At 39.9% G+C, this 26,513-nt stretch overlaps 3 protein-coding genes and 1 non-coding gene across 6 annotated transcripts in view; 1 reads left to right on the top strand and 3 right to left on the bottom strand.

Moving 5' to 3' along the window:
- elf1 (E74-like ETS transcription factor 1) overlaps positions 1-14,757 on the bottom strand; it is a 40,331-nt gene extending 25,574 nt beyond the window's left edge. For 2 of the 3 annotated variants that reach the window (XM_044363119.1, XM_044363121.1), the window contains exon 1: positions 2,819-3,150. The gene's annotated coding sequence lies outside the window, so the exon portion shown is untranslated. Of the gene's footprint in view, positions 1-2,818; positions 3,151-13,673 lie in introns of those variants that run through there. The other variant, XM_044363120.1, reaches the window with a different exon arrangement.
- On the bottom strand, positions 14,745-14,816 carry trnae-uuc. Its single transcript has one exon. It is a non-coding gene; the product is annotated as a tRNA-Glu (tRNA).
- A 685-nt stretch (positions 14,817-15,501) lies between these two features.
- ube2a (ubiquitin-conjugating enzyme E2A (RAD6 homolog)) lies at positions 15,502-19,635 on the top strand. The gene is made up of 6 exons (XM_044363132.1): positions 15,502-15,708; positions 17,086-17,166; positions 17,354-17,379; positions 17,992-18,081; positions 18,236-18,324; positions 18,537-19,635. The coding sequence occupies exons 1-6, from the start codon at positions 15,665-15,667 to the stop codon at positions 18,663-18,665; spliced, it is 459 nt and encodes a 152-aa protein (XP_044219067.1). The 5' UTR covers positions 15,502-15,664; the 3' UTR covers positions 18,666-19,635.
- nkrf (NFKB repressing factor) lies at positions 18,902-24,899 on the bottom strand. The gene is made up of 4 exons (XM_044363116.1): positions 24,734-24,899; positions 24,528-24,567; positions 24,014-24,138; positions 18,902-22,752 (listed from the first exon to the last, which is right to left on the bottom strand). Exons 3-4 carry the CDS (start codon positions 24,102-24,104, stop codon positions 20,465-20,467), a joined length of 2,379 nt encoding a protein of 792 aa, XP_044219051.1. The 5' UTR covers positions 24,105-24,138; positions 24,528-24,567; positions 24,734-24,899; the 3' UTR covers positions 18,902-20,464.
- Between the last annotated feature and the right edge of the window lie 1,614 nt (positions 24,900-26,513).

The following is a 26,513-nucleotide window of genomic DNA, read 5'->3' as shown; positions in this document are numbered from 1 at the left end:
CAGGTACACATTTGGCTTTGAATTGCTAAGTGCAGCTACATCTGGACCACCTGGAAACACAGTATGTGCCTTGCTCATTGGCACCTTGATAGCAGTTGTTAAGGTAGAGGAGAATGTTATTCATTAACTTTCCCCACCCAGATTTTCCCGGCTGGTCACAAGAGTTAAAACTTCCCGTCACAAGTCTACTTCTCTAACCTTTAGGCCTCCGTCCTCTCCAGAAAAAGAGAGTACTATGGAAATGGAAATGGCAAAGCAGAAATGGAGAAACTGACATGGAAACATGATGCAAATCCATCCCTGGGCAAAATGAAAGAGCCAGCCAAACAAACCATCAAAGCAGAACAGGCATTCTGACACTGCTTACTTCTAATAACATTTTCCAAACAGGGTTATTAAAAGATAATGACTGCAGGTTTAATAAGACATATCAGCTAGTTTCACTATGAACTCACTAGTTTTCTACATCCCACTCTTGGAAATGGAAAGTGAAGAGACAGTCATCTGGTAAAGAGAGCTGAATGAACAGGCTACAAGCAAACTTGTTCACATAAATCTCATTGGAGATGATGAAAATTATACTTGTCATAGCCAATATAATGCGTCATTCAAAAATACTTCATTAGAGACAACCATGGGATTCTAGTCTCTTTTTGGTTATGAATATAACTTCTAACTTCTAAAAATACATCTATTTCTCCACTTGATTTGCACATTAAGACCAAAAAGTTAGATCAAATGCTTTATATTTAGCCAACATTTATGATGATCCTTTTTTGATAAAGAACAGTTTGTACCTTGCCTCATGAAACTGAAGTTGGCTCCGTGTTTATTCTCTGTGTTTGTACCTGACCATTCAACATTGGCTCTGTGTTTATTCTTTTCCAAGCATGTGTCTGTAACATGAAACTGAATAAATCCTCCATATTTCGGCATGCGAGGACTGTAGTATTAGACTCCACCCTCCTCGTCATGCCCCTTCTCTTGCAACGCCTCCGTCATCTTGCCCAAGCCTAATGATCTAATTACAGGCTAAGACTTGTTGACTTTGTATTGAAAGAAGAGCCAACCTGACACTACTGTCCGGCCCCCCCTCCCTCTTTTCACCAGCCTCTATGCCTCACCAAACAACACCTACAGTGTGAGTTCATCCTCCGAGGCACGAGGGCCTCATTTACAATCCAAATCAGGGTGGGCACAGAGTATGATGAAAAAGTTAGGTCAGATGCAAACTCATACTTGCTCAACACAACATAGCTATTCACTTACTGCGTAATGTCACTGCAGGTCTGAAACGCACAGAAAAGCCATTTTCCTCCTGAGTAAGGTCAAATGATCCAAACCTAATAATAGTCCAGTAACTTCTCTAAACCAAACTCTGAAGGTCTTTGGTATCTTTGATGTAATCTCAGTTGCCTGTCTTGGGTCTAAACTGCAAGTTACGTCAGGCATTACATCAACAAAATCATTCCTGAATGCCAAACCAATGATACAATCACAAGCTTAGTTCTTTTGTATATTACTACATAAAAAAGACCAAAATTGGATGAAAATATTAGGCCTGCCCTGGTTCAAGGTTTTTCTAGGACAACTTCACTGATCTGTAACAGCAGCATTTTAAGGTAGGTTCGATAAAAAAGAGTGTGTGAAATCTGGATGTTGCTCAAATGGTGCCTGTGTTTATTCAGAGATATGTATGTGTATGCGTGCACAGTGTTATGGTGTGGCCCACAAAGTGCAGAGTAGATTTCTGGTGAAACAGGAAGCGTGCTTTTATCTCTGCTGTACTGAGCAACTTTTGGAAACAGATACTGAACAACATAAAGCAGAATAATTGAACCGGTTGATGAAAAAAAAAAAAGACTTCAGAGAAGGTCAGTTAATACTGGTATAGAAGAGGAAGCAAAATACTGTGGTTCACACTTCCTTGTGAATTTAATTCTAGGCCTTCTGGTCCTCAGCATTACAAGATGAGTTTGATGCGTGAAGCACTGCATGACTGACTCCATGCACAAGACTGCAGAGAGCAAAAAAAAAAAAAAAAAAAACCCAGCAAAACCACAACAGCATTTGTCTACTAATGCAGCAGTTAACATTTCAAATAACACTTTTATTAAATCTGAAAAGTAATCATGGATCAAAATTGACATGATGTGCAATTACTGATTACTACACCATGAACACACATGTGGGCTTGGTCAAGGGGTTTGCAAAATGCTGTTCCCGCCCTTGCTTCAACAAACCATATAAGGCAACAATTCATAAAAGAAAAGCAACAATGAGACATATCAGAAAAGGGTCACTCTTGTTACTTCTTAAAATGATAAACCATAAAACTCAAAACTATTACTTCATCTCCTCAATTCATAAAAAAGTGCCGATGAAGTTTGAGAAAAAATAGTTTGATATGTGCGTTACAACGTTAAGATTCACTTTATAAAATGTATGTGATAATAGTACTATGAATATTGTTTTGCTGTATCCCTGAATGATGTTTGATAAAGTCAGGAAGGAAAAGTTTGAGGGGAAAATAAACTTTTACTCACACAACTTACCAACCAAACTTTAATATGTCAGTTGCGCGAATAAAAATGCTGCAACAAAACACATTATGTAACCTACCTATCCGGCGCTTTACTTAAAATGACAACTGCCGTTATTATGCACTAAGAAATACAAATACATACGTTAATGCCTTATATATTGATATAAAAAATATAATACATATAAGCCACACCTGAAGCCATTTCTTTCCACTGACAACATCAAAATAGGTAAAGTGTAAGGAGGAGGAGGAGGAGAACAATCGATTACTAACCTCAAAGACACAGGATTCGGGTGACAAGGTCCATAATAGCAAGCAACCGAACAAGTGTAGATCTCAGTAACCAATGAAAATGAAGACAAAAAATAGACAACAAAAGGCAAAATGGGCAATAATCCAAGGTGGACAAAGCTGTCTGAAGGTGTGGACCACTGGCCAGCCCCACACCTCTTTCTCACAGCGACAAAAACAAAACTGGAGATGAGAAAAAAAAAGAGACAATGCAATGGCTGCTGTTTGAAACAGAAAAGGAGAAGTGTAGTGAAGCAACTTGTCCTCTCCCTATGAGTCACGCAGCACTGTCGCCATTGGTAGGGGAGCCCTGAGGCAGAATGCTTTCACCTGGCCAATCAGCGATCGGTATCTGCCTTCGATGCAAATCCTTTCAGGTGAGTTCTACGGCTAGCAGGGATTGGACAGAGCTGCGGCGGGGGAGGGGAGAGTAGAGAGGTCCAACTGGAGGGCCACACCTTAAGTAGCATGAAAGACGGGTTTCTCCTGCAGAGGAGGAGGAGGAGGAGGAGGATTGCTGGAAGTGTAAGTAAACACTTGGACAGGTACGCACCTACTTTAGACTTTGACCACACATTATGGAGCAATCTAAGCATGGTGATTAAAATCTGTATGCCAGCTCAGAAGTAAAGTTCACATCTCTTTGTGTCCCATTAAAATGAATTGTGAGTCTATTAGGCATGTCAGGGAGACAGTTATGCTGCTGACTTGTGGGGGAGTCGTCTATCTGAAGAAGAAAGACCCATAAAACAACTTCTACCAGTGGGAGGTACAAAGAAATGAAACTATAAAAGTCAACCGCATTTAGGTGTGAGATTACAGCAAAAAAAAAATCTCCTCCTCCCTCCTTCTCCTCCTTCTACTCTTCAAGATTCAGTGATCGTGATCAAGGGAAAGCTCCTGCTGTGAGCAATCATCACATGCACAAGTACATCTGCATGAGTTAAAATGTGTGCATGTCTCTAAATTTACATTCAAGCTGTTATTTATTCTGTTTCAGGATGTTAGAGTCTGTATGGAACAAGTGTCACAGATGCTGTCGATGACACAGATCATTTTTACTAACACGCATCTTGTCAGTTAGGTATAAATAGATATACTTTATCAGAATCTTTATCAGAAATGACACTCTAGCAAACAGGAAGTGGTGGTCTGTGGTGATGGTGAACACTCTTGTCTTGACACTCTTGTCTGTGCACCATGTTTTTTACTGAACATCCCCTTATAATGTAGCATCTTTAACAGACGCAAAAAGTCAGATATTTAAATAGATAAATAAACGCAATCTGGTTTAAATTGGGATCATTGGAGAGGAACACAAACATAAACTATCATGGCACTAGGAGATTGATATTTGAAAAATGAACCCAATAAACTCAATTGCAACTGCAGTGGAGTCTGTTTGTCACGGACCCCCAAATCACCCTCTCAATCTCCACCGAGTGCTCTCATCATCACATTAATTCTTCCTGGCCTTGGTTCAGTTCAGTTCAGCTTGGAGTAGAAAGCAGCTGTTTGCTTCGCAGCAAATTGATAGCCTTGCTGTGAGGGAAGGTTACACCAAACAAGCTCCATTTATCACCGCCTGTGGAAATACTGTCCACAACCCAAAGCCTTGGAGGAAACTGTTCACTTCTTGTGATATAAACTCTTAAAAGGCTAATGGGCCTCAGCACAGTTAAAACCCAGGACAGCTATGTAAACATTCATAAACACACGCATGCATCTACACAAGCAAATCTAATTTCCATGTCACTCGCCTTACAGATAATCTGAATCTCTGTACCAACACCAGCGAGTCTGAAAACATTAGTTGGGCCAAATGGAAAGCTGCAAACGTTCTTCAGGTTTCTGTCCATATTCAAGATGTAGTGAATCTGCTTAATCTATGCTGACAGCAGTACTGCCTCACAAAGAAACTGAAACACTGAAGTTGAGGAAAAGGGGTTTTGAAGTTTGAAGGTGCAACTGCAATGTATGAACTTCCCCTATGATTTGATTTAACAACTGACTCATTTTTATTTTATGTTGTACATAACAAACACAATCATGAAGATGTTGCAGCTACAAAACTGATTTTTCAGTTAAAGTTAACAGTTTGGAAAAGCTGCTAGCTGTCACTGCCCCATGACTAGCGTTAACCATCTGGTGTGCAATCAGTGTTTTAGTTCCTGAAATTTTTACATGTTGTTTTTTTATTGAAAATTACACATTTTTATGGCATAATAATTTTTACATGTCAAAAGATATCCTAGTTATTGTGGCTGCCTCTGGCAACAGAATTGCCTATTCTGCCCTACAAAGCCATAATGCAGTAATGAGTAAGACCTGAATCTGATTTTTATCCTTTATTTGACCCTTATTCAACATCTTACAAATCAGAGATTGAAATTCCATTTATATATACACACTGATCATTCTGATCCTTAAAAAAGGCTTCAAAGGAAAGGAAACGTCTGCAATAAATTGAGGAAGTAGCAGAATAGTTTTCACTGCTCAAGCATAACTCCAGTATGTTCTTTACAACTTTGAAAAGAAAAGAAAATCGTAATGGGACTGTATGCCAATAATTGTGGTTAATCAACTGTGTCCTAAACTATGTCCCCAACAGAAAATCTCTTAAAAGCAGCAAACAAACAGATGAGCGCACATGGCTGGCATTGAAAACACTTCATGACCTTCCCTCAATTAATACTAATGAGCACAGTTACTCATGGTGTCTCCTGAGCCAGACACAGCAGTGTCCTTGTAGTTTTCCGTTAGAGGAACTACAAGGACAGTGCTAGAGGAACTAGAGTGATGTGTAATCATAAATGTAAATGTAACCAAGTCAACATTGTGGCTGTGTGAACAAAAAGTAATACAGTTAGGATTTCTAGCAAGTATTATGACATTTCAGAGGTTCAGAATGAATTCAACATATGAAAAAAGATTTTCCAATTATCCAATTACCTGCCCAGTCTAATTGGTGCTGAATGTATTTCAATGGACGGCAAAGAAATTCAAACAATGGCATATGTTACGGCATCATATATGATGTCTTCTTCTGAAACACACAATAAGTAGGACTTAAAGGATCAGTCAATTAATTTTTTGATAATAGTTTTGGAAAAATAGTTTCAGTCATTTATCATGTAAAAATAGAAATAATAATAATGTTAGAAGAGATTGCTTTATTGTGTTTTTAGTAACTTATAATGGGCAATTGTCATTATGTTGAAAATAATTATTTGCTAAGCGCTTATCAGATTAATTTATCACAAACAAAAAGACTGAAAACAGTTCATTACAGCTCTGATAGTAAGGTCAGAAGCACACTAACATATTGTTTACAGTTCAATAATTAACCTTTCCTTCTGTCAAATAAAAATAAAATTAATCTTACATGTTTAAGTTCATTTTTGGGAGAAAAAAGACAGACTGAAGAAGAAAACCACTGATTAAAAGTTGTCGTCCAATAGCATATGAGTAGAAAAGTCTGAAATCTAGACACAACTGTAAACACTTCTGAATGACGTGAATAAAGTGTTAATGTGAATTTTACTTGAACACACAGAGAAAAAAAAACCTGTTTGCACTTATTGTCCCCTATGAGTTTACAATCCTTCCAATTATCTTTTGTAATACCGAGTGCAAACTCACCCAGATTTGCACAACAAATCAAATCCAAACTCTGGGGGAAAAGCAATAAAAATGAAGATGTTTAAATTGCTGTTGCTTCAAGACATGTCACTGGGATAAAATTTAATTCCATCCGCAGTGTGAAAACACAAAAAGCCTGTCTCACACAGTGCACTGTGTGTCTTGCTGTATTCCTACAATGGTGCTGTATTAACTTGAGCGAAAAAAAAAAAAAAGCCTTGACGTGTGATCAGTGCAGAGCCACATGACCCTGCAGAGCAACTGAAGGGACACACCTTTCCTTTGCAGGCTAAGAATGAATAATAAGCTGCTGGTTACTGTCTTCATCAACCACAACAGAAGCAGGCCTCATTTTCTGTGGTATGTCCCCATTTAAAGGAAGGGCACAGCAACACTTTGCACCAATAAGACTGCGTGGTTAAAGCCTCTGTGAGTGAATATCAGTCCTCTAGATCATGCATGGTGTTAACCTTCTTGTTTGTCAGTGTCATTTTGAGCTGCTATGCTAGTAAACATGTTAATATGACAGTATTTAATTTCTAGGACAATAAGTAACAAATTTATCAAAAGCCAAGTGTTATCTAAGCCTGCTTATATGGGTCAAAGATTAAAACACAGCCCTCAAACAGGAGTAGTGATCACTATGTTTTGCTTTCACTTTGTTTCCCTCTTGAACTTGATTCATTTGATACACTTTATCTAAGCATGCCCTCCAAAATTTGCACCAGGCAAGCCACTCCACTGAGATCTGCACTCAGAAAATTCAGATCATTCAGGTTTACAGCAGTGTTGGAGTACCGTGGACTCATAAAACCTGACAAACATTTTGAAACAATCCTTGACAGGATGAGATATAGGAGCCTTTAGAGGACGCACAGGATTATTTGTGTTGCTTGGAGGTCATTTGATGGCTTCTCCAGCCACTCAAACACAGAACAGGGAGGCGTTCAGCTGAGGATGTCAGACGCCGGCATACAGGACAGAAATGCACCCCACAGGAGACACAGCCTGAGGTAAACAAGAGGGCAGCAAGGTGTTTTAATTAACGCCACTCAGATGGACAAAGAATTAATGTGTAAGAAAACACTCATCTGTCATGTGTAGGTTGTAGCGAAATGTACAGTTATTTTGGTTTAAATCAGGCCAGCTGATTGAGGCCAGACTGCTGCTATTACTTGATGACCTGACAGGTCACAGCGCTATGAAAACGTTAACATTCTTGGACAGTGACCATCCTGAGCTAAGCCAGGATCTAAGATGACTTACTGCTGACTGAGCATATAGATAAACAAAGAACCAACAAAGTGCTGTGTAGGTGTCAAGCTAACTATACAGATGACATATTTAATATGCATCAGCTCGGCCTACTGTGAGTGATTCATACTTCTGAGGAGAGAATGAAACACAGACCACAGGCCTGTGGCAGATAATATGCTCTTCTATGCAGACTGCTCTTCAGTTTACGTGACTTTCCTCAGAATGATATGTGACTTTAACCACATACACACACACTTAAACACACTATATACTAGAGTGTCAAACTCAAGTTAACTGGAAGCCACTGGGCTGGGTTGTTCTCTCCTTGGGGGGGCTGTTTCAAATGTTCTTTTCTGATAAAAATTAAAAAAAAAAAATACCAAGCTGGGCAACTGAGCAAAAAAGATCCAACTATCCACCTACCCAGAAACTGTCTGTGCTCCAGTCAGCCTTTTATTTTAGGTTTACAAATAAATATTTTAGTGTCACTGTCAGGTAATCTGAAGCAAATCTGAGTGTTGGTGATCACAGTTAAAGTGTTTTTATTGACAAGTTGTGCAACTAGACATCACATACTAAATGTTAGATATGAAATAAAAGGCCAGTCTTTATGTTTTGACTTTGCAGCCCTATCAGAACATTAAATCATTAATAATTAATTAAAAGTGGAGACAACCAAAGTGGGAAACATTTAATTAATTTGCAGACTGGATTTAATGATAAATTCTGAATATGTGGAGGGCATTATGAACATTTTCCCCACACTATACTTTCCCCTTCTATATATTGTGGGTTAAGTGCAGTTACCACAGTATTCAACATATCCTCTGAGTGGGTTGGCCAATAGGTTTTGACGAGTGAGGACTAGCTGGGGTAGTAGCATTAGCTCTATTGCTTCCTAGTCTACATACACACATGCAGACAGCAACATCATTAAATATTAACCACACAGAGTAGGCCAACAATCCAGATCATCCACATCACACCTCTGTGGGCTGTAACAGCTACCTGCAGTCCAGTTTCTACAAACAGAAAGCGTCCGTTGCTTCGCCACTTACCACAGTACAACTGACTCTCATATAGACACGTAAGAATCATAAACAGTCACTGAGTTTTAGATATTCCATCTGCGACACACCAGCTAATTCAGGCGGCTCCAGTGTTCGCCAAAGGCCGGCAGTTTTTAACCCGACGCCTAGTTTATCTCAAGCTCATTATTTATAAAATGCCATGAGGCCCTAAGAGCATATTGCTCTGTCACTCAGAGCCTTGATTATAATACCCATTGGCTGCATGCAGTTAAATAATTCAACAAGCCCGAGGACAGCTTGTCACTCTGAAATTAACTGAAAAAAAAAAAGAGGAAAAATTTACTGATGGTGAAGACAGACAACTGCCTTTCAGCGGATGTGGTGAACTGCCAAAGCTCACTGAAAAAATCTGTCAACTTCGTCTTTGCTCTAATTGGACACATTTGTGAGTTTGTTGAAAGTTGAATGAGGAAAAGATCAGTTGGTTTCTTGGGGCAAAGCTCACTGTTTGAACCCAAGCAACGCCGGCTGAGGGTGACTCATGAAAGGCCTCCATGAACCATTCACTACCACCTCATTAGCTCTAAGAGAACATGAAGATAATAAGAGACAGGGTGAAATATCATATTATGTGCCTGAGTTGCAGACAAAGCTAGTTTCTATTTTTGTGAGGGACTACTTTCTGTGGTCAAACTACGGTAACATTACAAACCGAGCCACTCCTAAATGTAATTACACATACATCAGTGATACAGCTTGCTGCACCGTGTGCTTACATGCAGCTCAGCAGGCATCATAAAAATATCTAAGTAATGTGGTTAACTAATCTCATGATGTCAACATGCTGCCAGAGTGAACACCATATACTCTGATTCATCATACAGTAGTTCTCCCTGCAGACAGAGACATATATTGAGGCTAAGGTTGTGTGATAGAGGCAAAAATATCATATCATGATATTTTTTTGATACTGAAATTACACTGATTCTACCTTTAACGTGGCTATAATCAATATTCTTTGTAATAACAATGCATCAAATGACAATGTGTAATGTCAGAGGTGTTGCTCGTAGACATGAACCTACAGAGAATCATCATCCGACTCTGCAGCTCCCCTCGGCTTTACAGAGCTTCATGGCAGAGTATCAGCTCATTGTTTACCTGTCCGGCTGTAACTTTACTGTTTTGGTTCACTCTCACCGCTCTCATAGCGATGTTTTTGGCACCAAACAGCAAACAGACGCAGTTAGCAACTAGCCGGTGAACATAACGGAGCATTTAGCAGCTAAAGAGCCAGATGTTTCCCTCAGGAGTTACTAGAGACCAACACAGAGCTAGAAGAGAGTGAATCTTAGACTTACATTCATCAAGTGGACAGAAACATAACTCCAAATGATTGATAATGTTGCTTTGTAACTGATGGATGCGTAAATAAGCAACTGTTTGCTTACAGGTTCGCTATATCTTATTCACAACTTGTTTCCGCTGCCAAAAAGTGGCCAAAAAGTCAGTTGATGCAGGTTTAAAGCAGTAGTTTCAAACATTTTGAGACGTAAGCTTATTTGCTTTCTCGTCGAGAGTTAGATTTAGAAGATTGATACCACTAGGCAAGAAAGTGAATAAGTGTATTTCCCAAAATGTTGAACTACTCCTTTAATTAAAATGGTGATGCTTTTATTCAAATAAAGTATATTCTCACCACAAAGTTGTGCCTCAATGTGTGATTTTATGAGTACTGAATAAAAAATTGCCAGCATACTTGAAGACATTAACATAAAGACTAAGTCTAACAAAATCAACCTTCACTACCTTAATTATATCACAACTACATACTTAAAATAGTCAAGCTGCCCTCTTTCTCATGCTAAAAATAGTTTCGACTGTAACTCTGGATTACATCATGACAATGCATAAATTCATGAAGAAACTCAGACTTAATGACTTGTCCGAGTCACATGTTTGTGAGACAGGCAGGCAGCATGAGAGTACAACGAGGTTACAGGTGGAATTTCCCCTCTCTCCTTTCTCTCTGACGTCATGTCCAGTAGCAGCGGTTTCCTGGCGCTGCTGCCTCAAACATGTCTGACAAGGTGATGTTCAGGTGTCAAAGGCTCAGGGTGGTGAAACAGCAGCGGTACAATTAAGGAACTTTGCAAACAGCAGTTCCCCTGCGAGCCTTCAACAGAAAACAGGCCAACATGGGGTATTTTTTTTTCTGCACGTAAAAAAAGGGAAGTTCAACAGTTTTATTTCTCTTTTCACAAGTCGGTTCCTGCATTTCTGCAAGTCATTTGAGGTTTCAGCCATCTCATATGATTGTTTGTTTAGTCAAAGCATATGAACATTGCCATCTTGTGGTTATTTCTAAGGACTAAAATAACAATAATTTACACCTAGAAGAAAGGGTCATTACTGTACATAAACATGGTGGCCTCGGAAAATATCATTCAGTTCCAGTATTACATTCTTTTTAAGCTTGAAGGGCTAAGTTAACTTTATTTTTGAGCATGTGTCAACACTTTTGCACTGTGGAATTACATTAAAGCCATGGATGAAACAGCAATGTTACAGGGAGGTTAACCTTTTTTTACAGACCACCACATAGGCCAACTTACTAAAGAAAAGACGGCTGGATTCCCTGTGCCTGTCTCTCACAAGGCCACTCTGAAAGCTTTTGTGAAACTGGAGTGCTGCTTTCTAAATAGGATAAAAGCTCAGTTCTTCTTTTTGTGTAGTCAAATCAATATCCAGAAGGCCATTAAGGCGGACGGGCAGGTCTTAGGCAAGAAGAAGAAGTGTCTGATGTCTGAGGAGCCCTCGTCACTAAAGGGAGAACAGAACAACTCTCCATTGTTGTCCATGGTCATCATTGCACTCCTCAGCTGCTCAGACTGCTGATGGTGACATCACTGTCACAGGATAAGAAGACTACCGGGAACTGCATTAGCCACAACCGCACAGTCTTCAATCAGCAGTGTGAACCCACAACACAACACACACAACTGACCATACATCTATAGGCCTGTGCAGCATTAAAGCTATCAAAGCAGAGAGAGAAGGGAGGGGAAAAAAGAGGCTGAATATGTGGGCAAAAGCATGGCAGGATACTTCTAAAACAACGGCACATGCTCGAAACAAACAAGACGACTCCACACTGGAGGCAAAGTATATTTGGAAAGTCTTGTTCTGGATAATTGCTTTCAGTGGATTGAAGTTTCCAATTATCCAAGAGCCTCTGCCAGCGTTCCCACCATGGGAAAACTGTAGGGGAGGGGAAGAAGGGTGGGTGAAGGGTTGGTGGGTCCAGCTGGTCCTGTCTCTAGTGGGACTGACAAGCCAGAAGCTTGTAACTCTTCCCTCTTTCCCTCTGCGTCACGGCCGCCTCGTCTGAAGGGAGCAACTCCAGTCGACCAATGAGAATCTGTTTGTCTGTCCCATGATACAAGCATCTTAGCCCAAAAATGTAAACATCTGGCAAACATTTAGACTTGCCAAAGAATAGGGTTGATCAACTATTCAAAAAAAAAAAAAACCTAAAAAATGATTCTGTCAAGAATTCCAGAAATATATTTATGGAGATGAGACATAAACATTAGTTTATATTTGTCCTCTGAGAGAGAACGGAGTCTGTGAACAACTTTCTCCAAAATCATCTCTCTCGCCCATTTTAGCAAATATTTTAAGTCTGAGGCTGTGTCAGTGGAACGGGTGAGTCAGATTATCAGTTGTTGCTATAGGTTTCATATCAAGAGATCAACAGGGCTGCAACTAAGTCTGCCGATATGGTAAAACAGCGAAAAATGCCCATCACAGTTTCCCAAGATCCATGTTGACATACTTCAAACTGCTTGTTTTGTCTGACCAGTGGTCCAAAAGCAAAAGATATTCAGTTTACTATCATTGAAGACTAAAATATAACAGCAAATACCCACAGTTTACAAGCTGGGACCTGCAAATGTTTGGCATTTATGCTTAAAAAATTACCAAAAATGATTCATCAATAGTCCAAACTGGGGCAATTAATTTTCTGTTGACGGACAAATAGATTTATTGACTAATCATTTCAGCTCTAATACTAATGAACTCTACTCTGAGGCAGCGAGTGCAAGTGTAACCATATTCAAATTGTTCTGAGTGAATTAGATTAATATTTTCCAGGTTTTCTAGGCAAGACATTGAAGGCAATGCCACATCTGGACTCACAGACCCAAGTCAAGACATATTTTTGACTAGTGAGGACAAAATAAACACTTACATAACTGAAATATAGTATTAAAGCTATTATGAGTATAGTAAAACGCAACTAAGTACTAAACACTGTGCTGGAATTCCTCTTATTCCTCTTATATGGAATTGTGACTGCTATCTGATATGTATAAATAGATTATTATGACACAGTTGTAGCTGTAGCATTGTCAGAGGGGGGGGGGGGGGGGGGGGGGGATCTCTGAAGCACTGAATTGTCAAGACTTTCTGCAAACACACACACACACACAGCCACACAAGCCATCAGTCCAGTCACATGCCGGCTGACTGACACAAAGGGGGGAGTCACAGAAATCTATGGAGTAGTATACAAACCAAAGCAAAGCCTATAGGTCATGAACCCCAGAGGCTACCCACTCACATCATATGAGTTCAGTCATGCTCTTTTAGTTGTAGCCTGATAAACTTTTGAGTGCTGACAGTCTCATATTGGGGGGGAAATGCATTCAAAGGCCTCTGGACAACAGTGTGATTCCAGTATCTGCTTTTTTTCACATAAACAACCACATGAAATTTAATCTACCTCAACATAATCCCAAAGGGGAATGTTAATAATGCTGGCAGCATATACAGTTACATTAAGCTATACAGTCACAAGAAAGCAAACGTTTTAAAACATGGGTTTTAAATAAAATACTCACCCTGGTAGAAGTTGTCAGCAGCGCAGCATTATTCCCTGGCTTTATTCTGGTAGATACAGACTGTCCTCATGAAACACGGTGACGTTAGAAAAACATTATCCCCGGCGCGTCTTCACTGCGAGTTGGAGACTAAACCGTGCAATAGCTACATCATCGCACAGTCACCGGTCAGATTTTTTACCCTCCCGCTGCTGCTTTCCTGTGCTTCCTGACACAAGGTTGCAGTTTTCTCCGACAGGGGCTGATGCGTGGGGAATTCCTAGCAGTCACATTTTCCTGGGAAGTGATTGGCCCGGCACCAAAGTTTGGCTGTAGCCTGGCAGCAGTAAGCGAAACCAAAGGAGTCAGGACAGGTTTTAGTAGACATAAGCATCGAGAGGGATGGAAGCAAGATGTCTATAAAAAGAACTAAAAAAGAAAAATAGCGTGTTTTTTTTACTGCCCGCGGTATATCTCATCGTTTAAAAAGTACATATTGATTAACACTTTGTTCTCAACCGATATTAGTCGATTATTTATGCTGTAGCCTTCCATCAGTTAGGCTAATAGCTATGAAGTTTGCACTGTCAGTTAGCTATAACGGTTAAACAATTTGGTATCTAAGCAACGGTTAACGTTAATATTTAGTTAACGGTTACGCGGTCACAGGTGTTGTTAAAAAATGTTATGGCAACTGCTTCTAACGCGATTTTTAGAAGTTTCGGCCCGGAAAAAATGTCGGTAAACAGCCTTTAAATGTCGGCTCTAGTGTGAGTTTGTCTTCCTGTTCTACGTTAGACAGCGATTAGGGAAATATAAGTGGGAGATGTGCATCTTCCGGGATTGTCCAAGCCCTTGTTAGATGGGAGCAGTTGGGGACTGCTCGCCGGGCGGGGTCGAGACAGTGGATTCTCTGGAAATGATGAGGGCATGTTGCGGTGGCTGTATCATATAACCGACAGTTAAAAACGCCCATGTTTCCATTTGTCACTAATTGTGTTCTATCAAAGTTGATACATAAAGCGTATCGTGTGTTTTGCAATAATGAAATGAACCGGTTAATGTTCTTCTGGCAAAAAAGAAAAAGTAACGTTCCCATACCGGGAGTCGAACCCGGGCCGCCTGGGTGAAAACCAGGAATCCTAACCGCTAGACCATATGGGACTGATGCTATAATGTGGAAGACATGTATTTTATCTCTATGTTTGTCATTCAGCTAAAGTTATCCTTTTTCTGATTATTTTGTGTTTATGTTTTTTCAATACTCTAACACAAAAATCCAAAAATCTGTAGTTGCCATGGTAGTTAAATGTCACGGTTGAGACAGTCAAATGTTATTTATTTTATATCGGGTCTATGGCGTAGTTTACAACAGTTGGTAGCTAGGTGCCATCTAGTGGTCTATCAATGTAACTGTACAGTTAACGCAGGCCATAAGTACCTTGCGTTAGTAACCGTCACGGGTTTTAGCTGAAGTAGCTGATTGATTATGGAATGTGCGTTTGAATTGATCGATAGACTGATGAGGAAAAAAGGAATATGATGAAGAGGGAGGTAATAAAACGTTAAAAAACACGAATCCGTACCGTTTTCCGAACAAACTAAATATGGGTGCTAAACATATGACGTAATTTTCGCTGGAATGATACAAGTATGCAGACGGGGTACTCTCATATATACAAAAATACTCTGGCTATATTTACAACGAGCTTAAACTTGTTGACATATGTAAACTGGTATATTATATAGCATCATGTTCAAAGATAAGGTTAGTTTGCGTATATGTGGCTATACAGCTCACCAAATTAGGGGCCAGACAATGTTAACGTCCTCTTTCTAACCCAGATGGTAGCGTCCTCTGAGCAGCAGAGGCAGCCAAATATTTGACAAACTAGCAATCGTTGCCCAGCCAAGCTCGGTGTTAAAGTAACAACCGAGAAAAAGAAAATACATTTTACTCAACTAGAGCCGCTCACGTGTATGCTAGGGATTTAAGTTTTCCTGTGAGCAAGATGTCAACTCCAGCAAGACGGCGTTTAATGAGAGATTTTAAACGGTAAGCGAAAAGAAAACAACAGAGAAGTAGCTATGGCTAACATTAGCAACCTAAGGCTAGCGTGTTAGCATTCTAAACAACAGCACCACCATCAAATAATAATACAGTTAGGCATATAAACACTGTTAGACTGTAGTCGTATGTTTGTCTTCCGTGAGGGTAAAGTTACTTGCCGTGTATTTGAGGTAGTAACGTTACTAACAAGATAACGATTGGTAAGTTATAGACAGGTAACGATAGCTATTAACGTCACTAAGAGGGCGCTGACACCAGCGTTAGCAAGGCAGCCGGGAAAGAGTAGTAACGTTGATGTGTAACTTTTGGTAACTGTTCATTTTCTCAGTTGCTGCGATTTAATATCATATGTAATGTAAACAGTTATTCTTGAACCTTCCCTGAAATGGTTAATACCTCTGATCAGATATAATGTATGTGGGGTGTATTGATTACGGAGAAGAGACGGTTCAAACAATCCGAGACATTATTGAATAAATTGCAATCCACAGCCAGATGAAACATTTGGTAGATGTACATTGTCCTAATACACTCTGATCAAGGGAGCTCCTATCCCTAGGCGAAGAGAGATTTCTATGTAAGCCTGAGGATAAGCTATACCATCTGCCATGCAGTCACTAAAAAAGCTGCAGATACACAGACATGGCACATGGTTTCTTATCCCTGATCTACAGTATGTTGCAACTAAACAGTGCTGATGGTCACAGAGTCCAGAACCTAATCTTGGTTGGCCTGCGACCAGAATCAAACACCACTGTATTTTGACAACGTGACTTATGGTACTTTTTAGATGATTTGTACACAATAAAACCTTGATAACCATTCATTATAAAAGTAGTTCAAGTAGATAAAGGCTTTCATTGTTCATTGTCACTCAGGTAGTATAGTCCACTGTAGACATGTCTAGTAAATTATTTCACAGCATAACTACACTAGTATTACGATAACAAGAGTTCCAGACACTTTGTGTTATTTCATAATATTAAGATTGCATTGATATCCCGCCCCAACTGTAAATCAGGGTGGAGTGTTTCTCACTCATAATTGTGCACCGCAAACTCTCAGCCCTCCTTCAACACACAATTGCCCACCCCAGGCTTAGAGATTGGTATTCATGTTTAATATTCAACAGACTCTTCCAGGTCTCTGATTCGTACATTAGAAGCTTTACTCTGCCATCTAATATTATTAATGACCTTCCTGTTGAGTTGTTGTCAAGAAAATGTAGGTATATTTTGTAAATTCACACAAAACTATTACTAGGAGTATAATGCATCTTGTGGTGATGACTTTGACTTAAATGCTCTGTCTGAAATCACCTTTGTTAAGTTCTGTCTACTGTGTCTTTACTGTGTCTTTTAGGCTGCAAGAGGATCCTCCAGCAGGGGTGAGTGGGGCCCCATCAGAAAACAATATCATGGTGTGGAACGCTGTCATTTTTGGGTAAGTTAAATTAATTTATCAACTACAACAGAGATGGTTTTAGACACTTCAGCAGTCATTTATTTTTGGAGAGCTATTTATTGCTTGTGTTTGGACGTAAAATATGTGTTAATGTTAGTGGGTTTTGAGTTTTAAGGCCAAGCATTTTGCAAGTTGACTTACTACCTGTCTGTTATCTGTCTTTTAGACCAGAGGGAACACCTTTTGAAGATGGTAAGTCTTCTCTAAAGCTATAAATGAGTCTTAACTTTTTACATCCATATCATTTTTCTGCCCAACACTGCCATTAAAGTTATCTAGCAAACATTCTTAAGTATTCTGTGCTTTGAGTTGTGGACGGTAGTGCATAAAATTTTAAATGATGTCTACATGAAACTACAACTACTGAGCAAGTCTACTACATGATTTTAAAAACGTGTAATTAATAAGTAATACGTTATTTTAAAAAACTAAGTATGGTGCTGGTTGCCCAAAGGGGGCAAACCGTGAGCTTGGATGGACCTCCCATGTCTGCATCATTCATGAGAGAATTATTCTAGATGCTTTTGGACTTTTAGATGTCCTTTTACAGGTACCATTTCACTACAAGAGTCAGTTTCTGATCGTTATTACTCAGCAGCTGAGATACAGTGTCATATCAGCATCACCAAAACAACCAGCCAGGCTGATACATGGATTTTCCAACAGGCTTTATTACTGTATCACCATAAGACCATGACTACAGCTTATTTATATCACCCTGTTGCTCAGATTTTTGCGTTGTTTCTTTGTGCCCCACTTGTAGTCTGTTTCAATTTCTGCTTTGCCATTATTTTCTACTTTCAGGAACGTTCAAACTTACCATTGAATTCACAGAGGAATATCCAAATAAACCTCCAACAGTGCGATTTGTCTCCAAAATGTTTCATCCAAATGGTACGTGTGTATTTGATGATGAATAATTGCACTGATAATTGAAACTGCAGTAATTAAAAGTTGTAACATTTATTCTTTTTCTATCCCAGGAAATACTGACTTTTTTTCTGAATCATCAGGCTAAAAAAAGATTTATGTTCTTTATGTTTTGCAGTGTATGCAGATGGCAGCATATGCTTAGATATACTTCAGAATCGTTGGAGTCCAACCTATGATGTCTCTTCAATCTTAACTTCAATACAGGTAATCAAATAATCGTTTTGCAGATTTATACATGATGTGCCAGTGCCAGATCAAAAATGAGAAGAGGAAATAACACCCTCACCAGATTTTTAAACAATCAGAAATTTTATATGTTTTGGCTGCCCCCAGTCCTGAACATCTGACATCTATGATAATGTCATAAACATTTTTAGAAACCTAATCCACTGACATTCTTTGTTGTGTATTTAAAGTCTTTACTGGATGAGCCAAACCCAAACAGTCCAGCCAACAGCCAAGCGGCCCAGCTGTACCAGGAAAACAAGCGGGAGTATGAGAAGAGGGTTTCTGCTATTGTTGAACAGAGTTGGCGTGACTGTTGACCCCAGTTATCGTTCTGAGTATGAACAGTGTCCAGCCCCGAATCAAGAAACCACCGATCAAGAAAACAACCGATCTCACAGAAATAAAATGACACATCTTAAAATCCTTCTCAGTATATTTGTCCCATAACTGTTGCTAAGTTTGTATGCTGTTGTGTTGTGGCATTCACTCCTGCCGAATGCTATTGTTGGGCAATAGCGTATGTTTGTTAAAAGTTAATGTACCTTGTTATATCTGGGTTACTTGCTACATGCCCCAACTCTTTCTCTCTTTTTTTTAAAAAAAAAAAAAAACGCAATAGCCAGTCTCTCAGTTGTCACTTTTCTACCCGTTTATTTATACATAAAGTAAACTGGTTGGATGATTCAGTGACAGTTAATTAGATGTGCTTGCTGTGTGGTTTGCTGTGTAGATACCAACAAGTTCATATTTACAAAAAAAACCCCCAAAAAAACAAAGCTGTTCATGGGTGTTTTTCCTCCTGTTTCAGTGGGCTCACTCCTTTTGGTTTTGTTCTTTCTGCCTTTTGAAAGCCTTTCAGATGGATCACTTAAACAGAAAATTAACTTGGCATGGACATCCATCCCTCCGACAAGTTGTTGACTCAACAGATGCCTTTGGGGGTCGTTTTTTTTTCTCTCTCTCTCTCCACTGTACTTGTAAAGCCATGCCTTTTGATTTTAAAAATGTTCTAGATATTGGTGAACACGTAATGTCCCAGAAACAAGACATTTAGTGCCCTCTCAGGACACTTAACTTTGTTTCATGCACAGATTTTCATAATGCTGACATTTAAAGGCTGTGTGAGAACATTTCTATGCTATTTTACAATCTTACAAATCAGCTGTCATAATAAGCTGATCATACTGTTTAAACAGGATGGTGTCTGTTTTCAGATTATAAAACTTTGCACTGGTAACCCATGTAACAAATTGTACATTTTCTTGTAAATAAAATAAATATACATTAGTTGTCCTTGTTGCCTTTTTATCTTAACATACAAAAAGAAAAAAATACCCATCTTAATAACATTCAGCCTGTAGATGGTTGTCAGTTTTAATTTATTCAGTTATTACAGCTGTGAAAACAAGCAGACAAGTTAACTGTACTCACATGAACCAACACATCTGACATTTCACAAAGGTCACAGCTTACAGTTTCCATGTGACTGATTTTCTAACCATGGATGCAACTTGTAGAATAATCTCCAGGTGTTAAAAGAGCAAACGACATTGCAGGTATTGCTGAAAAGAGATGTATCACTACAGTGAGACTGGTAATGAGCACCTAGTTACTGTTGGATGCTAATGCCTCTCTAATCCTCGTCTTTCATGAATCAACTGTCTACAAATGAATGAAACAAGCAGTGAAAAGCTGCATATTCTGCCAGGTTTCCTCGAGTAACCACTAAACAAAAAAAAAAAAAAAAAAAGTGGATTTTGGTAACAAAAACTTGTGAAAAGTTGTTGAGTTTTTTTGACTCATAACTGGAGCGTCATCAGGACATGATACCACAAAGCAGTGAACACAAGCTTGTTGTGCAAAAGTGAAACAAATATAAGATATGTGGAATGGCAGGAGACAAAACAGACAAATTACTTAAAGCTTAAGTACATTTCATGGCAAAGGAATGCAGAAACCACAGGTGTTACCTGAAAGATTCAAATTTATTCATGTGTTGTAAATTTGTCACACACAAGTATAAACACAGCAGTTACACTTGAGTGTGATTTGTTCTCAAGTCCGAGCCAGTGACTTTTTTTTTTTTTCCTTTTCTTGTTTTGGCTCTGCATGCAAATTAGTGAGACGCCTGAGGTTTCACTAGCTCGTATCGTCCCACCTGTCCTTCCTGTAAAAGCTGACCAATGAGCTGGTCTTTGTGTACTTTGCGACTGACAACGAGGAAGCGTTGCCTTCCCTGTCCGTACGACTTGCTTCGTAGGCCGTATTTCTGAGAAATCTGGTGGATCTGCTTGCGTTCATCGTTGGTGAGGTCGGTGGAGAAGCGGAGATCATCCTGACGGTCTGAGCTGGCATAGTTACGAATGATGTCCTCTATGTCACGCTTACTGAGCTGATTCCCAGTTTTATCTGTATCCATACCCAACCCTTCTCTGGAGAACTGCTCCTTGACCCTGATCGGTTCCGCGATGCCTTCCCCGTCCCGGCCCAGACCGCCGCCCTTCCAGCCCATCTTACGGAGCAGCTGGTTTCCGATGTTGTCTTCTTTTATCTCCTGCCTTGTGGCCTCCTCCCCTGAGCGAGCCAGGATCTGGGAACGGGATATGGCGTCGTTGTGACCTTCCTTCCTTAGGTTGGATTTCACCACAGCCTGCGTCTGTCTCAAGGTGGCTAAAGCCTCCTCTGCTGCAATGTGCTTCACTATTTTTTTGGGTCCAATTCCTGCTGCAACGTACTGTCCTTCCAAGTAAACTTCACACCTCCAGCGATGATCCGGCAGAACCGTGAACTTGTAATCAGCAGTCACTTTATTAAACTGAGCGGTGTCATTGATGATACAGATAGCATTGTCAGAATTTTCCAGGATAACCAGCTCACTAAGATGCTTCTTTTTTCCACCCGGTGGCCCAAAGCGGCCACCAGAATCTGACTGATTATTTCCTCTGGAGTATTGCGATTGCTGCTGTTGCTGCTGCTGTAGTTGTTGTTGTTGTTGTTGTTGCTGTTGCTGCTGCTGCAGTCGTGCTGCCTGGTTCATACGGAGTTTCCTTACTGCCTCTTCTGCAGCTGCATGCTTTGAGCTCTTTTTAGTGCCGGTTGCCTGTGCTACGAGCTCGTCCTGCAGGAAGACTCTGCACAGCCAAGCACTGTTGTTTGGGAGCAGGTCGAACTTATAGTCTATCTTCATGCGATTGAATGCAGCAGAATTGTTAAGGATGCAGATGGCATCATGAGCGTTGTCCATAACCACAAACTCTGTCCAGTGCTTCCGTTTGTCAGGCTCGTATTGGCCTTTAGAGCTGGGAGTCGGTTTATCCTCTGGGTTGCGAAGTGCAGGTAAAAAGGCCGGCGTGGGGCTGTGCATCTGGCACACAACCATGTCATTGACTATTGAGTGTCTGTATTTGCGCTGCACAACACGAACCTCGACTGGTTTCAGGAAGAGTTTTACAGCCTGCTCAGAGGCACGGTCCCTCGCTCCATTTTTACTGCCAGAGTATCCGGTAGCGAGATAAACACCCTGGCATCTCAGTTCACAGGCATAACCATCTGTCGGTACTTTCCTGTTCTTGGGTAGGTCAGCCTGAGGAATATCCTTCAGGTTGACATAAATATATTCAGGATTGGTCTTGCAGGCCTGGATGCTGCGGCTCAACATGAAATTGTAGTTCGGAGACTCACTTCCAGTCATGAACATCGGGTCCCTAAAAGCGACAGCCAACGCAGACGCTACATTGGCGATCAGCCTCTGTTTCTCATCTAATGTTGACTGAGATATAGGAAGAGGCTGCGATGAAGACCCTGACTGAGAAGTGGCAGGACTGCTCCTGCCCGGGCTGTTGTAGACTCTGCTGAACGGTCTGCTTGTTGACTGCCTTTCCAGATGACTGTACCCCAAACCCTGACGTCCTGAATCCCAGCCTCCTGATCTGTTCCCTCCCCCGTATCCATTGTACCTGTTGGACTGAGAATAGGAATCTGAGTTTCGAGAGGTGTGGGCTTCATACTTGGCTGTGTAGTCCTGCTGTGTTTTTGCCATGAAGTTTGCAGTCGACCCACGACCTCCATAACCTAACCCACTTGTACCACCAGAAGAAATCTCTCTGTCTCTCTCTCTGTCTCTATCTCTATGGGAACCCCAAGAGTCAGAACTGTACGATGGCACTCGATCAAAATCAGGCCTCAAAGAGGAAGAGCCTTGCGCTCTGCTGGTGCTGCTGTAGGAAGAGTGTTCAGAGTCCCATTGTCTCACACCGTACGGCTCACTCCTCCTGCGCTCCTTATCGTTCTCCTTCTCATCAGCGCCAGTTCCTCCGCTGCTTCCACCACTAACAAAGTGTACAGGCTCAAATCGAGGTCTGGAACCAAACTTTGACACGGGCATTTTCCTCATGGGCTCGTCTCCTGCAATAATTTGACACAGGTAAACAGTTAGAAAACCCACAAATGATGTTAAATTTGATTTATGACATTTTCTCAGTTCATTATTAGTATAGATGTGACAGCACAGCAGAATTAATGTGATAAAGAGCCCATGAAACTGGTTAGAGATACTGTTTTCATTCCGTTACTTAGTTTTTCTCCCCCCCATTCATGTTGTACCTTATAAAAGAAGGCAGGTCAAAGACTGCTAAATAATCACTTATGTTAATCCCAAAACATCGCTTTCCTCCTCCGTCAACCCCATTTACAAAAGAGTCAGAGGACAATAAGAGTAGTTAGACGATATATCCTAAATGTTGAGCCATATGGGTTGGAGCCTTTAAAGGATAAGTCTGGTAATATTCTGTGTTTCTCTTATTGTCAACAAATCCAATTAAAAGACCAAAAACCAACAATAAACTGATCATATTAACAAGTATTGTCTGTGTAGCCAAAGCCTGGTATATCTTATTCCACTGTCCTATAAACCTCGATTTAAAAACACATAAATGAGCCACACTGTTGTGTGACACGTTTCTTCATTATGAACATGGGCAATCTAGTTTATCTGAATGGATCCTACATACTCTGTCCTGCTGTCTTAAATACTCACTTTAGCCTCAAATCCATGGCTGAAAATAGTCCCGAGCAAATACATCACTTACTCCTGTTTGAGTAACATCTGCTAAAAACTACAAAACTTTACTTTCATGGCTAGTTTTCAAAGATTTAGGTCTTCCGTGGGAATTAATGGCTTGGGACACACTGTTGGTTTTTGTCTTTCAATTATGTTTGTTTACAATAACAAAAAGGTAGAATATTACAAACCTTTAACGGTGGAGAGAACTGCAACGAAGCTGCAACCTGAACCTCTGAAAACACACTCATGTTACTGCTGTTACGGCTCGAATGCCTGGCAGACCTACAAGTTTAGTACGTTGTTATAAAGTATATTCCCTAAACAGCTCTGCCATAGATTCTACTTTTGTGAAGCTTATACATTTTTAGTTCTTGTTGACATTGTTAGAAAGGTGATAATGTTACTGGGTAGTGGTGGTGTACTGGAGTGCATTACATTATATAGTGTTCCTAATATTTTGTCCACCCCACTGACATACTCAAGGGGGGCAAATTATTAGAAACAATGTATAAACTTACTGGATTGCATTAGATTGCACAGGTGTTCCTAATAAAGTGCTCGGTCAGTGTGTATTTCATGTGACATTTTCAGATAAACACTCACTGCCATCAGAAGAAGTAGGTCTCTTTTTTGCTTCAGAACTAGGACTTGGGTCAAAGGAGGGCATTTCGCCAGTGTCAGTCCCTTCTGCCATCACCAGCACGGTCCAAATCAAATCCAGGCCATACCTGTGATTGAGGTCAACATGACTGAGTAAGACATAAAGTGAATGAATGAAATACACAGACATGAAAACCTGGACATGATGAGTTAAGACCCCATGCTGCCCCACAGAGACTCAAACATACCCTGGAAAACAAACACCACCTGCCAGCAGCATGCAGTGAAGACAATATAACTACGTGTCAGTGCAGACATTGTATTACACAAGTAAATATTTCATGTATATGATGTTACAGGCGATAAAACAGTTGTATTTCGTACCAACACAAGGCCTTAGCAGAGTGACGCAGTAGGCCGATAGCGTTAGCCCAGCTGGGTGCATCTCTCACAAGCTAATACAAGCTAAACACAACAAACATGTTTGAGCGGGTGGTTAACTGTGTCACAGCCTTACCTTAAGGTGCAGCCTTTGGTCCGGGTAGTATCTCCTTCAGCTGAGCAAGAGATGGTGCATTTATTTTAAAGAAAATCAGCCGGTTATCATTATCGTGCTAGCATTAGCCTGCTAGCTGGCTCAGTAGCCTCCAGCTCGCTCAGCTCCACTTTAACCCAGTCGGGTCATACAGTTTTATAACAGATTCACAGAAACCTGACACGTACGTGTGTGTGTGTCCTTTATGAAGAACTGCCGGGACGGAAAATGCTGCGCAACAACAGCTGCTCATTCAACTAGCAGGAAGCCTCCATTTTCTGCTCCGGCTACAGTCATGGCGTCGGTCGCTGCACTGACCCACAATGCTTTGCCGCCGCCGGACAGTTCAAACTCCGCATGTTGCTGTCAGTGTATAAATATCATTGACTGTATATAAATATATTATATAATATTTATATACAGTCAATGATATATATATATACTGTGTATATAAGGAACAGGGGAAATATTGTACTTTCAACTCCACTGCATTTATTTGACAGCTTTTGTTTCTTTTCAAATGAAGATTTGTCACAATGGATAATATAATAAGCTTTTAAAATACAACACATTGCTAAAAATGAAACCAGTGGTTTCCAACTTTTGTGGCTTTTGACGTCTTACAAAAAGCAGTGTGTAGTCATTTCAGATGTCTATGAGTTGTTAACAGCTCCACCCAATAGTGATTTTTCCCTCTAAACTTCTCACATGGTTTCATTTCAATAAATGTTCAAATGATCCAATATTTCACTAAAAAGATTAGAGAAAAAGTCCAAAAACTGAAAAGAGATTTATGTATCAGAACTTTGTTTTTTCTTCTTTCCTCTCACATTATTCATCTCACGACTCCTCAGATTCATCTGGTGACCCTTTGGAGGGGCCTGACCCCTAGGTTGGGAGCCACTGGACTAAACTAGCAAACTGTATATAAAGTAGTTGATACTAGCTCCACCTCCAGCAGCTACGACAGTAACATGCTGCTTACACACTGATGCTTCAGTATTAATAATCTAATGATGTCATATATAATAATATATCAGTCAGAGGGACCAAACCACTACTTTTACTGCATTACTTTTACTACATTTTGTTGATAATACTTTTGTACTTTTTTTTACTTCAGTAGGATTTTTCATGCAGGATTCCATTAATTCTGATTGTAATGGAGTATTTTTACATTGCTGTATTGGTACTTTTACTTAAGTAAAGAATCTGAATTCTTCTTCCACCACTGCATCTGGACTGTTCAGACAGGGTGTTAAAACTAAAGTAGGTAAGACACATCTTACTGAAACAATATGCAAAATGTTATCCACTGGCAGTAACTCAGGTTCACTGTGGAGATTCAGAGAAGTCTTGTTAAAGCCTGAGACATTTTCATTTCTTAGTTTATGTATATTGTTAAATTTTCAGCACTTTATGTCAGTGTAATCACCTTCTTACCTTAGTGTTTATAGTATATAGTATTTCTTTATTATTCATGTTCCTTAAAGATCCCCTCCGGACATGTTTAAGATGTATGTAAAATACTCTACTTTGAATAATAATTTGAAGTTAAATTATCTTGTTAAGATCCTTAAAATTACATCTCCTCCTTCTCTCTCATTAAACATTCTATAATCTATAAATATGCAAATATATTTCATCTCACAAGTTTTCCTGCTGGACACAAGACATCTCCTACTTCACTGTAAAGTCTGTTCTCAGTGTTTGTGCACTAGAGGCTTCAAGTTTCCACATCATACTTTTGTGAGTTGAATATCAGCAAAGATGTATTTTCATTGAGCTCAGAGAAACTTGACATTTAACTGACAGGGACCTTTGAAGTTTTATGTAATTTGTCTTCAGTTGCTGTGAACATTTTGGTGCGTGGATGTGTTGATGGAAGACAGACAAACAACATAAAAACAAGTAAATACAGACAGATTTATCACAACCTCTTGTTAGTCAATATAAAATAATAAAATC

Source organism: Thunnus albacares, chromosome 10 (assembly GCF_914725855.1).
Source record: "Thunnus albacares chromosome 10, fThuAlb1.1, whole genome shotgun sequence".
Lineage (NCBI taxonomy): Eukaryota > Metazoa > Chordata > Actinopteri > Scombriformes > Scombridae > Thunnus > Thunnus albacares.
Note: the sequence above shows the minus strand (reverse complement) of the source record. Positions and strands in the feature narration are given on the sequence as shown.

Coding starts and splice junctions, on each gene's coding strand:
- nkrf (XM_044363116.1), bottom strand. CDS start 24,104: ATGGCAGAAGGGACTGACACTGGCGAAATGCCCTCCTTTGACCCAAGT. Junction 22,753..24,013: donor ACCTACTTCTTCTGATGGCA/GTGAGTGTTTAT, acceptor AAATTATTGCAG/GAGACGAGCCCATGAGGAAA.
- ube2a (XM_044363132.1), top strand. CDS start 15,665: ATGTCAACTCCAGCAAGACGGCGTTTAATGAGAGATTTTAAACG. Junction 15,709..17,085: donor TTAATGAGAGATTTTAAACG/GTAAGCGAAAAG, acceptor TGTGTCTTTTAG/GCTGCAAGAGGATCCTCCAG. Junction 18,082..18,235: donor CAAAATGTTTCATCCAAATG/GTACGTGTGTAT, acceptor TATGTTTTGCAG/TGTATGCAGATGGCAGCATA.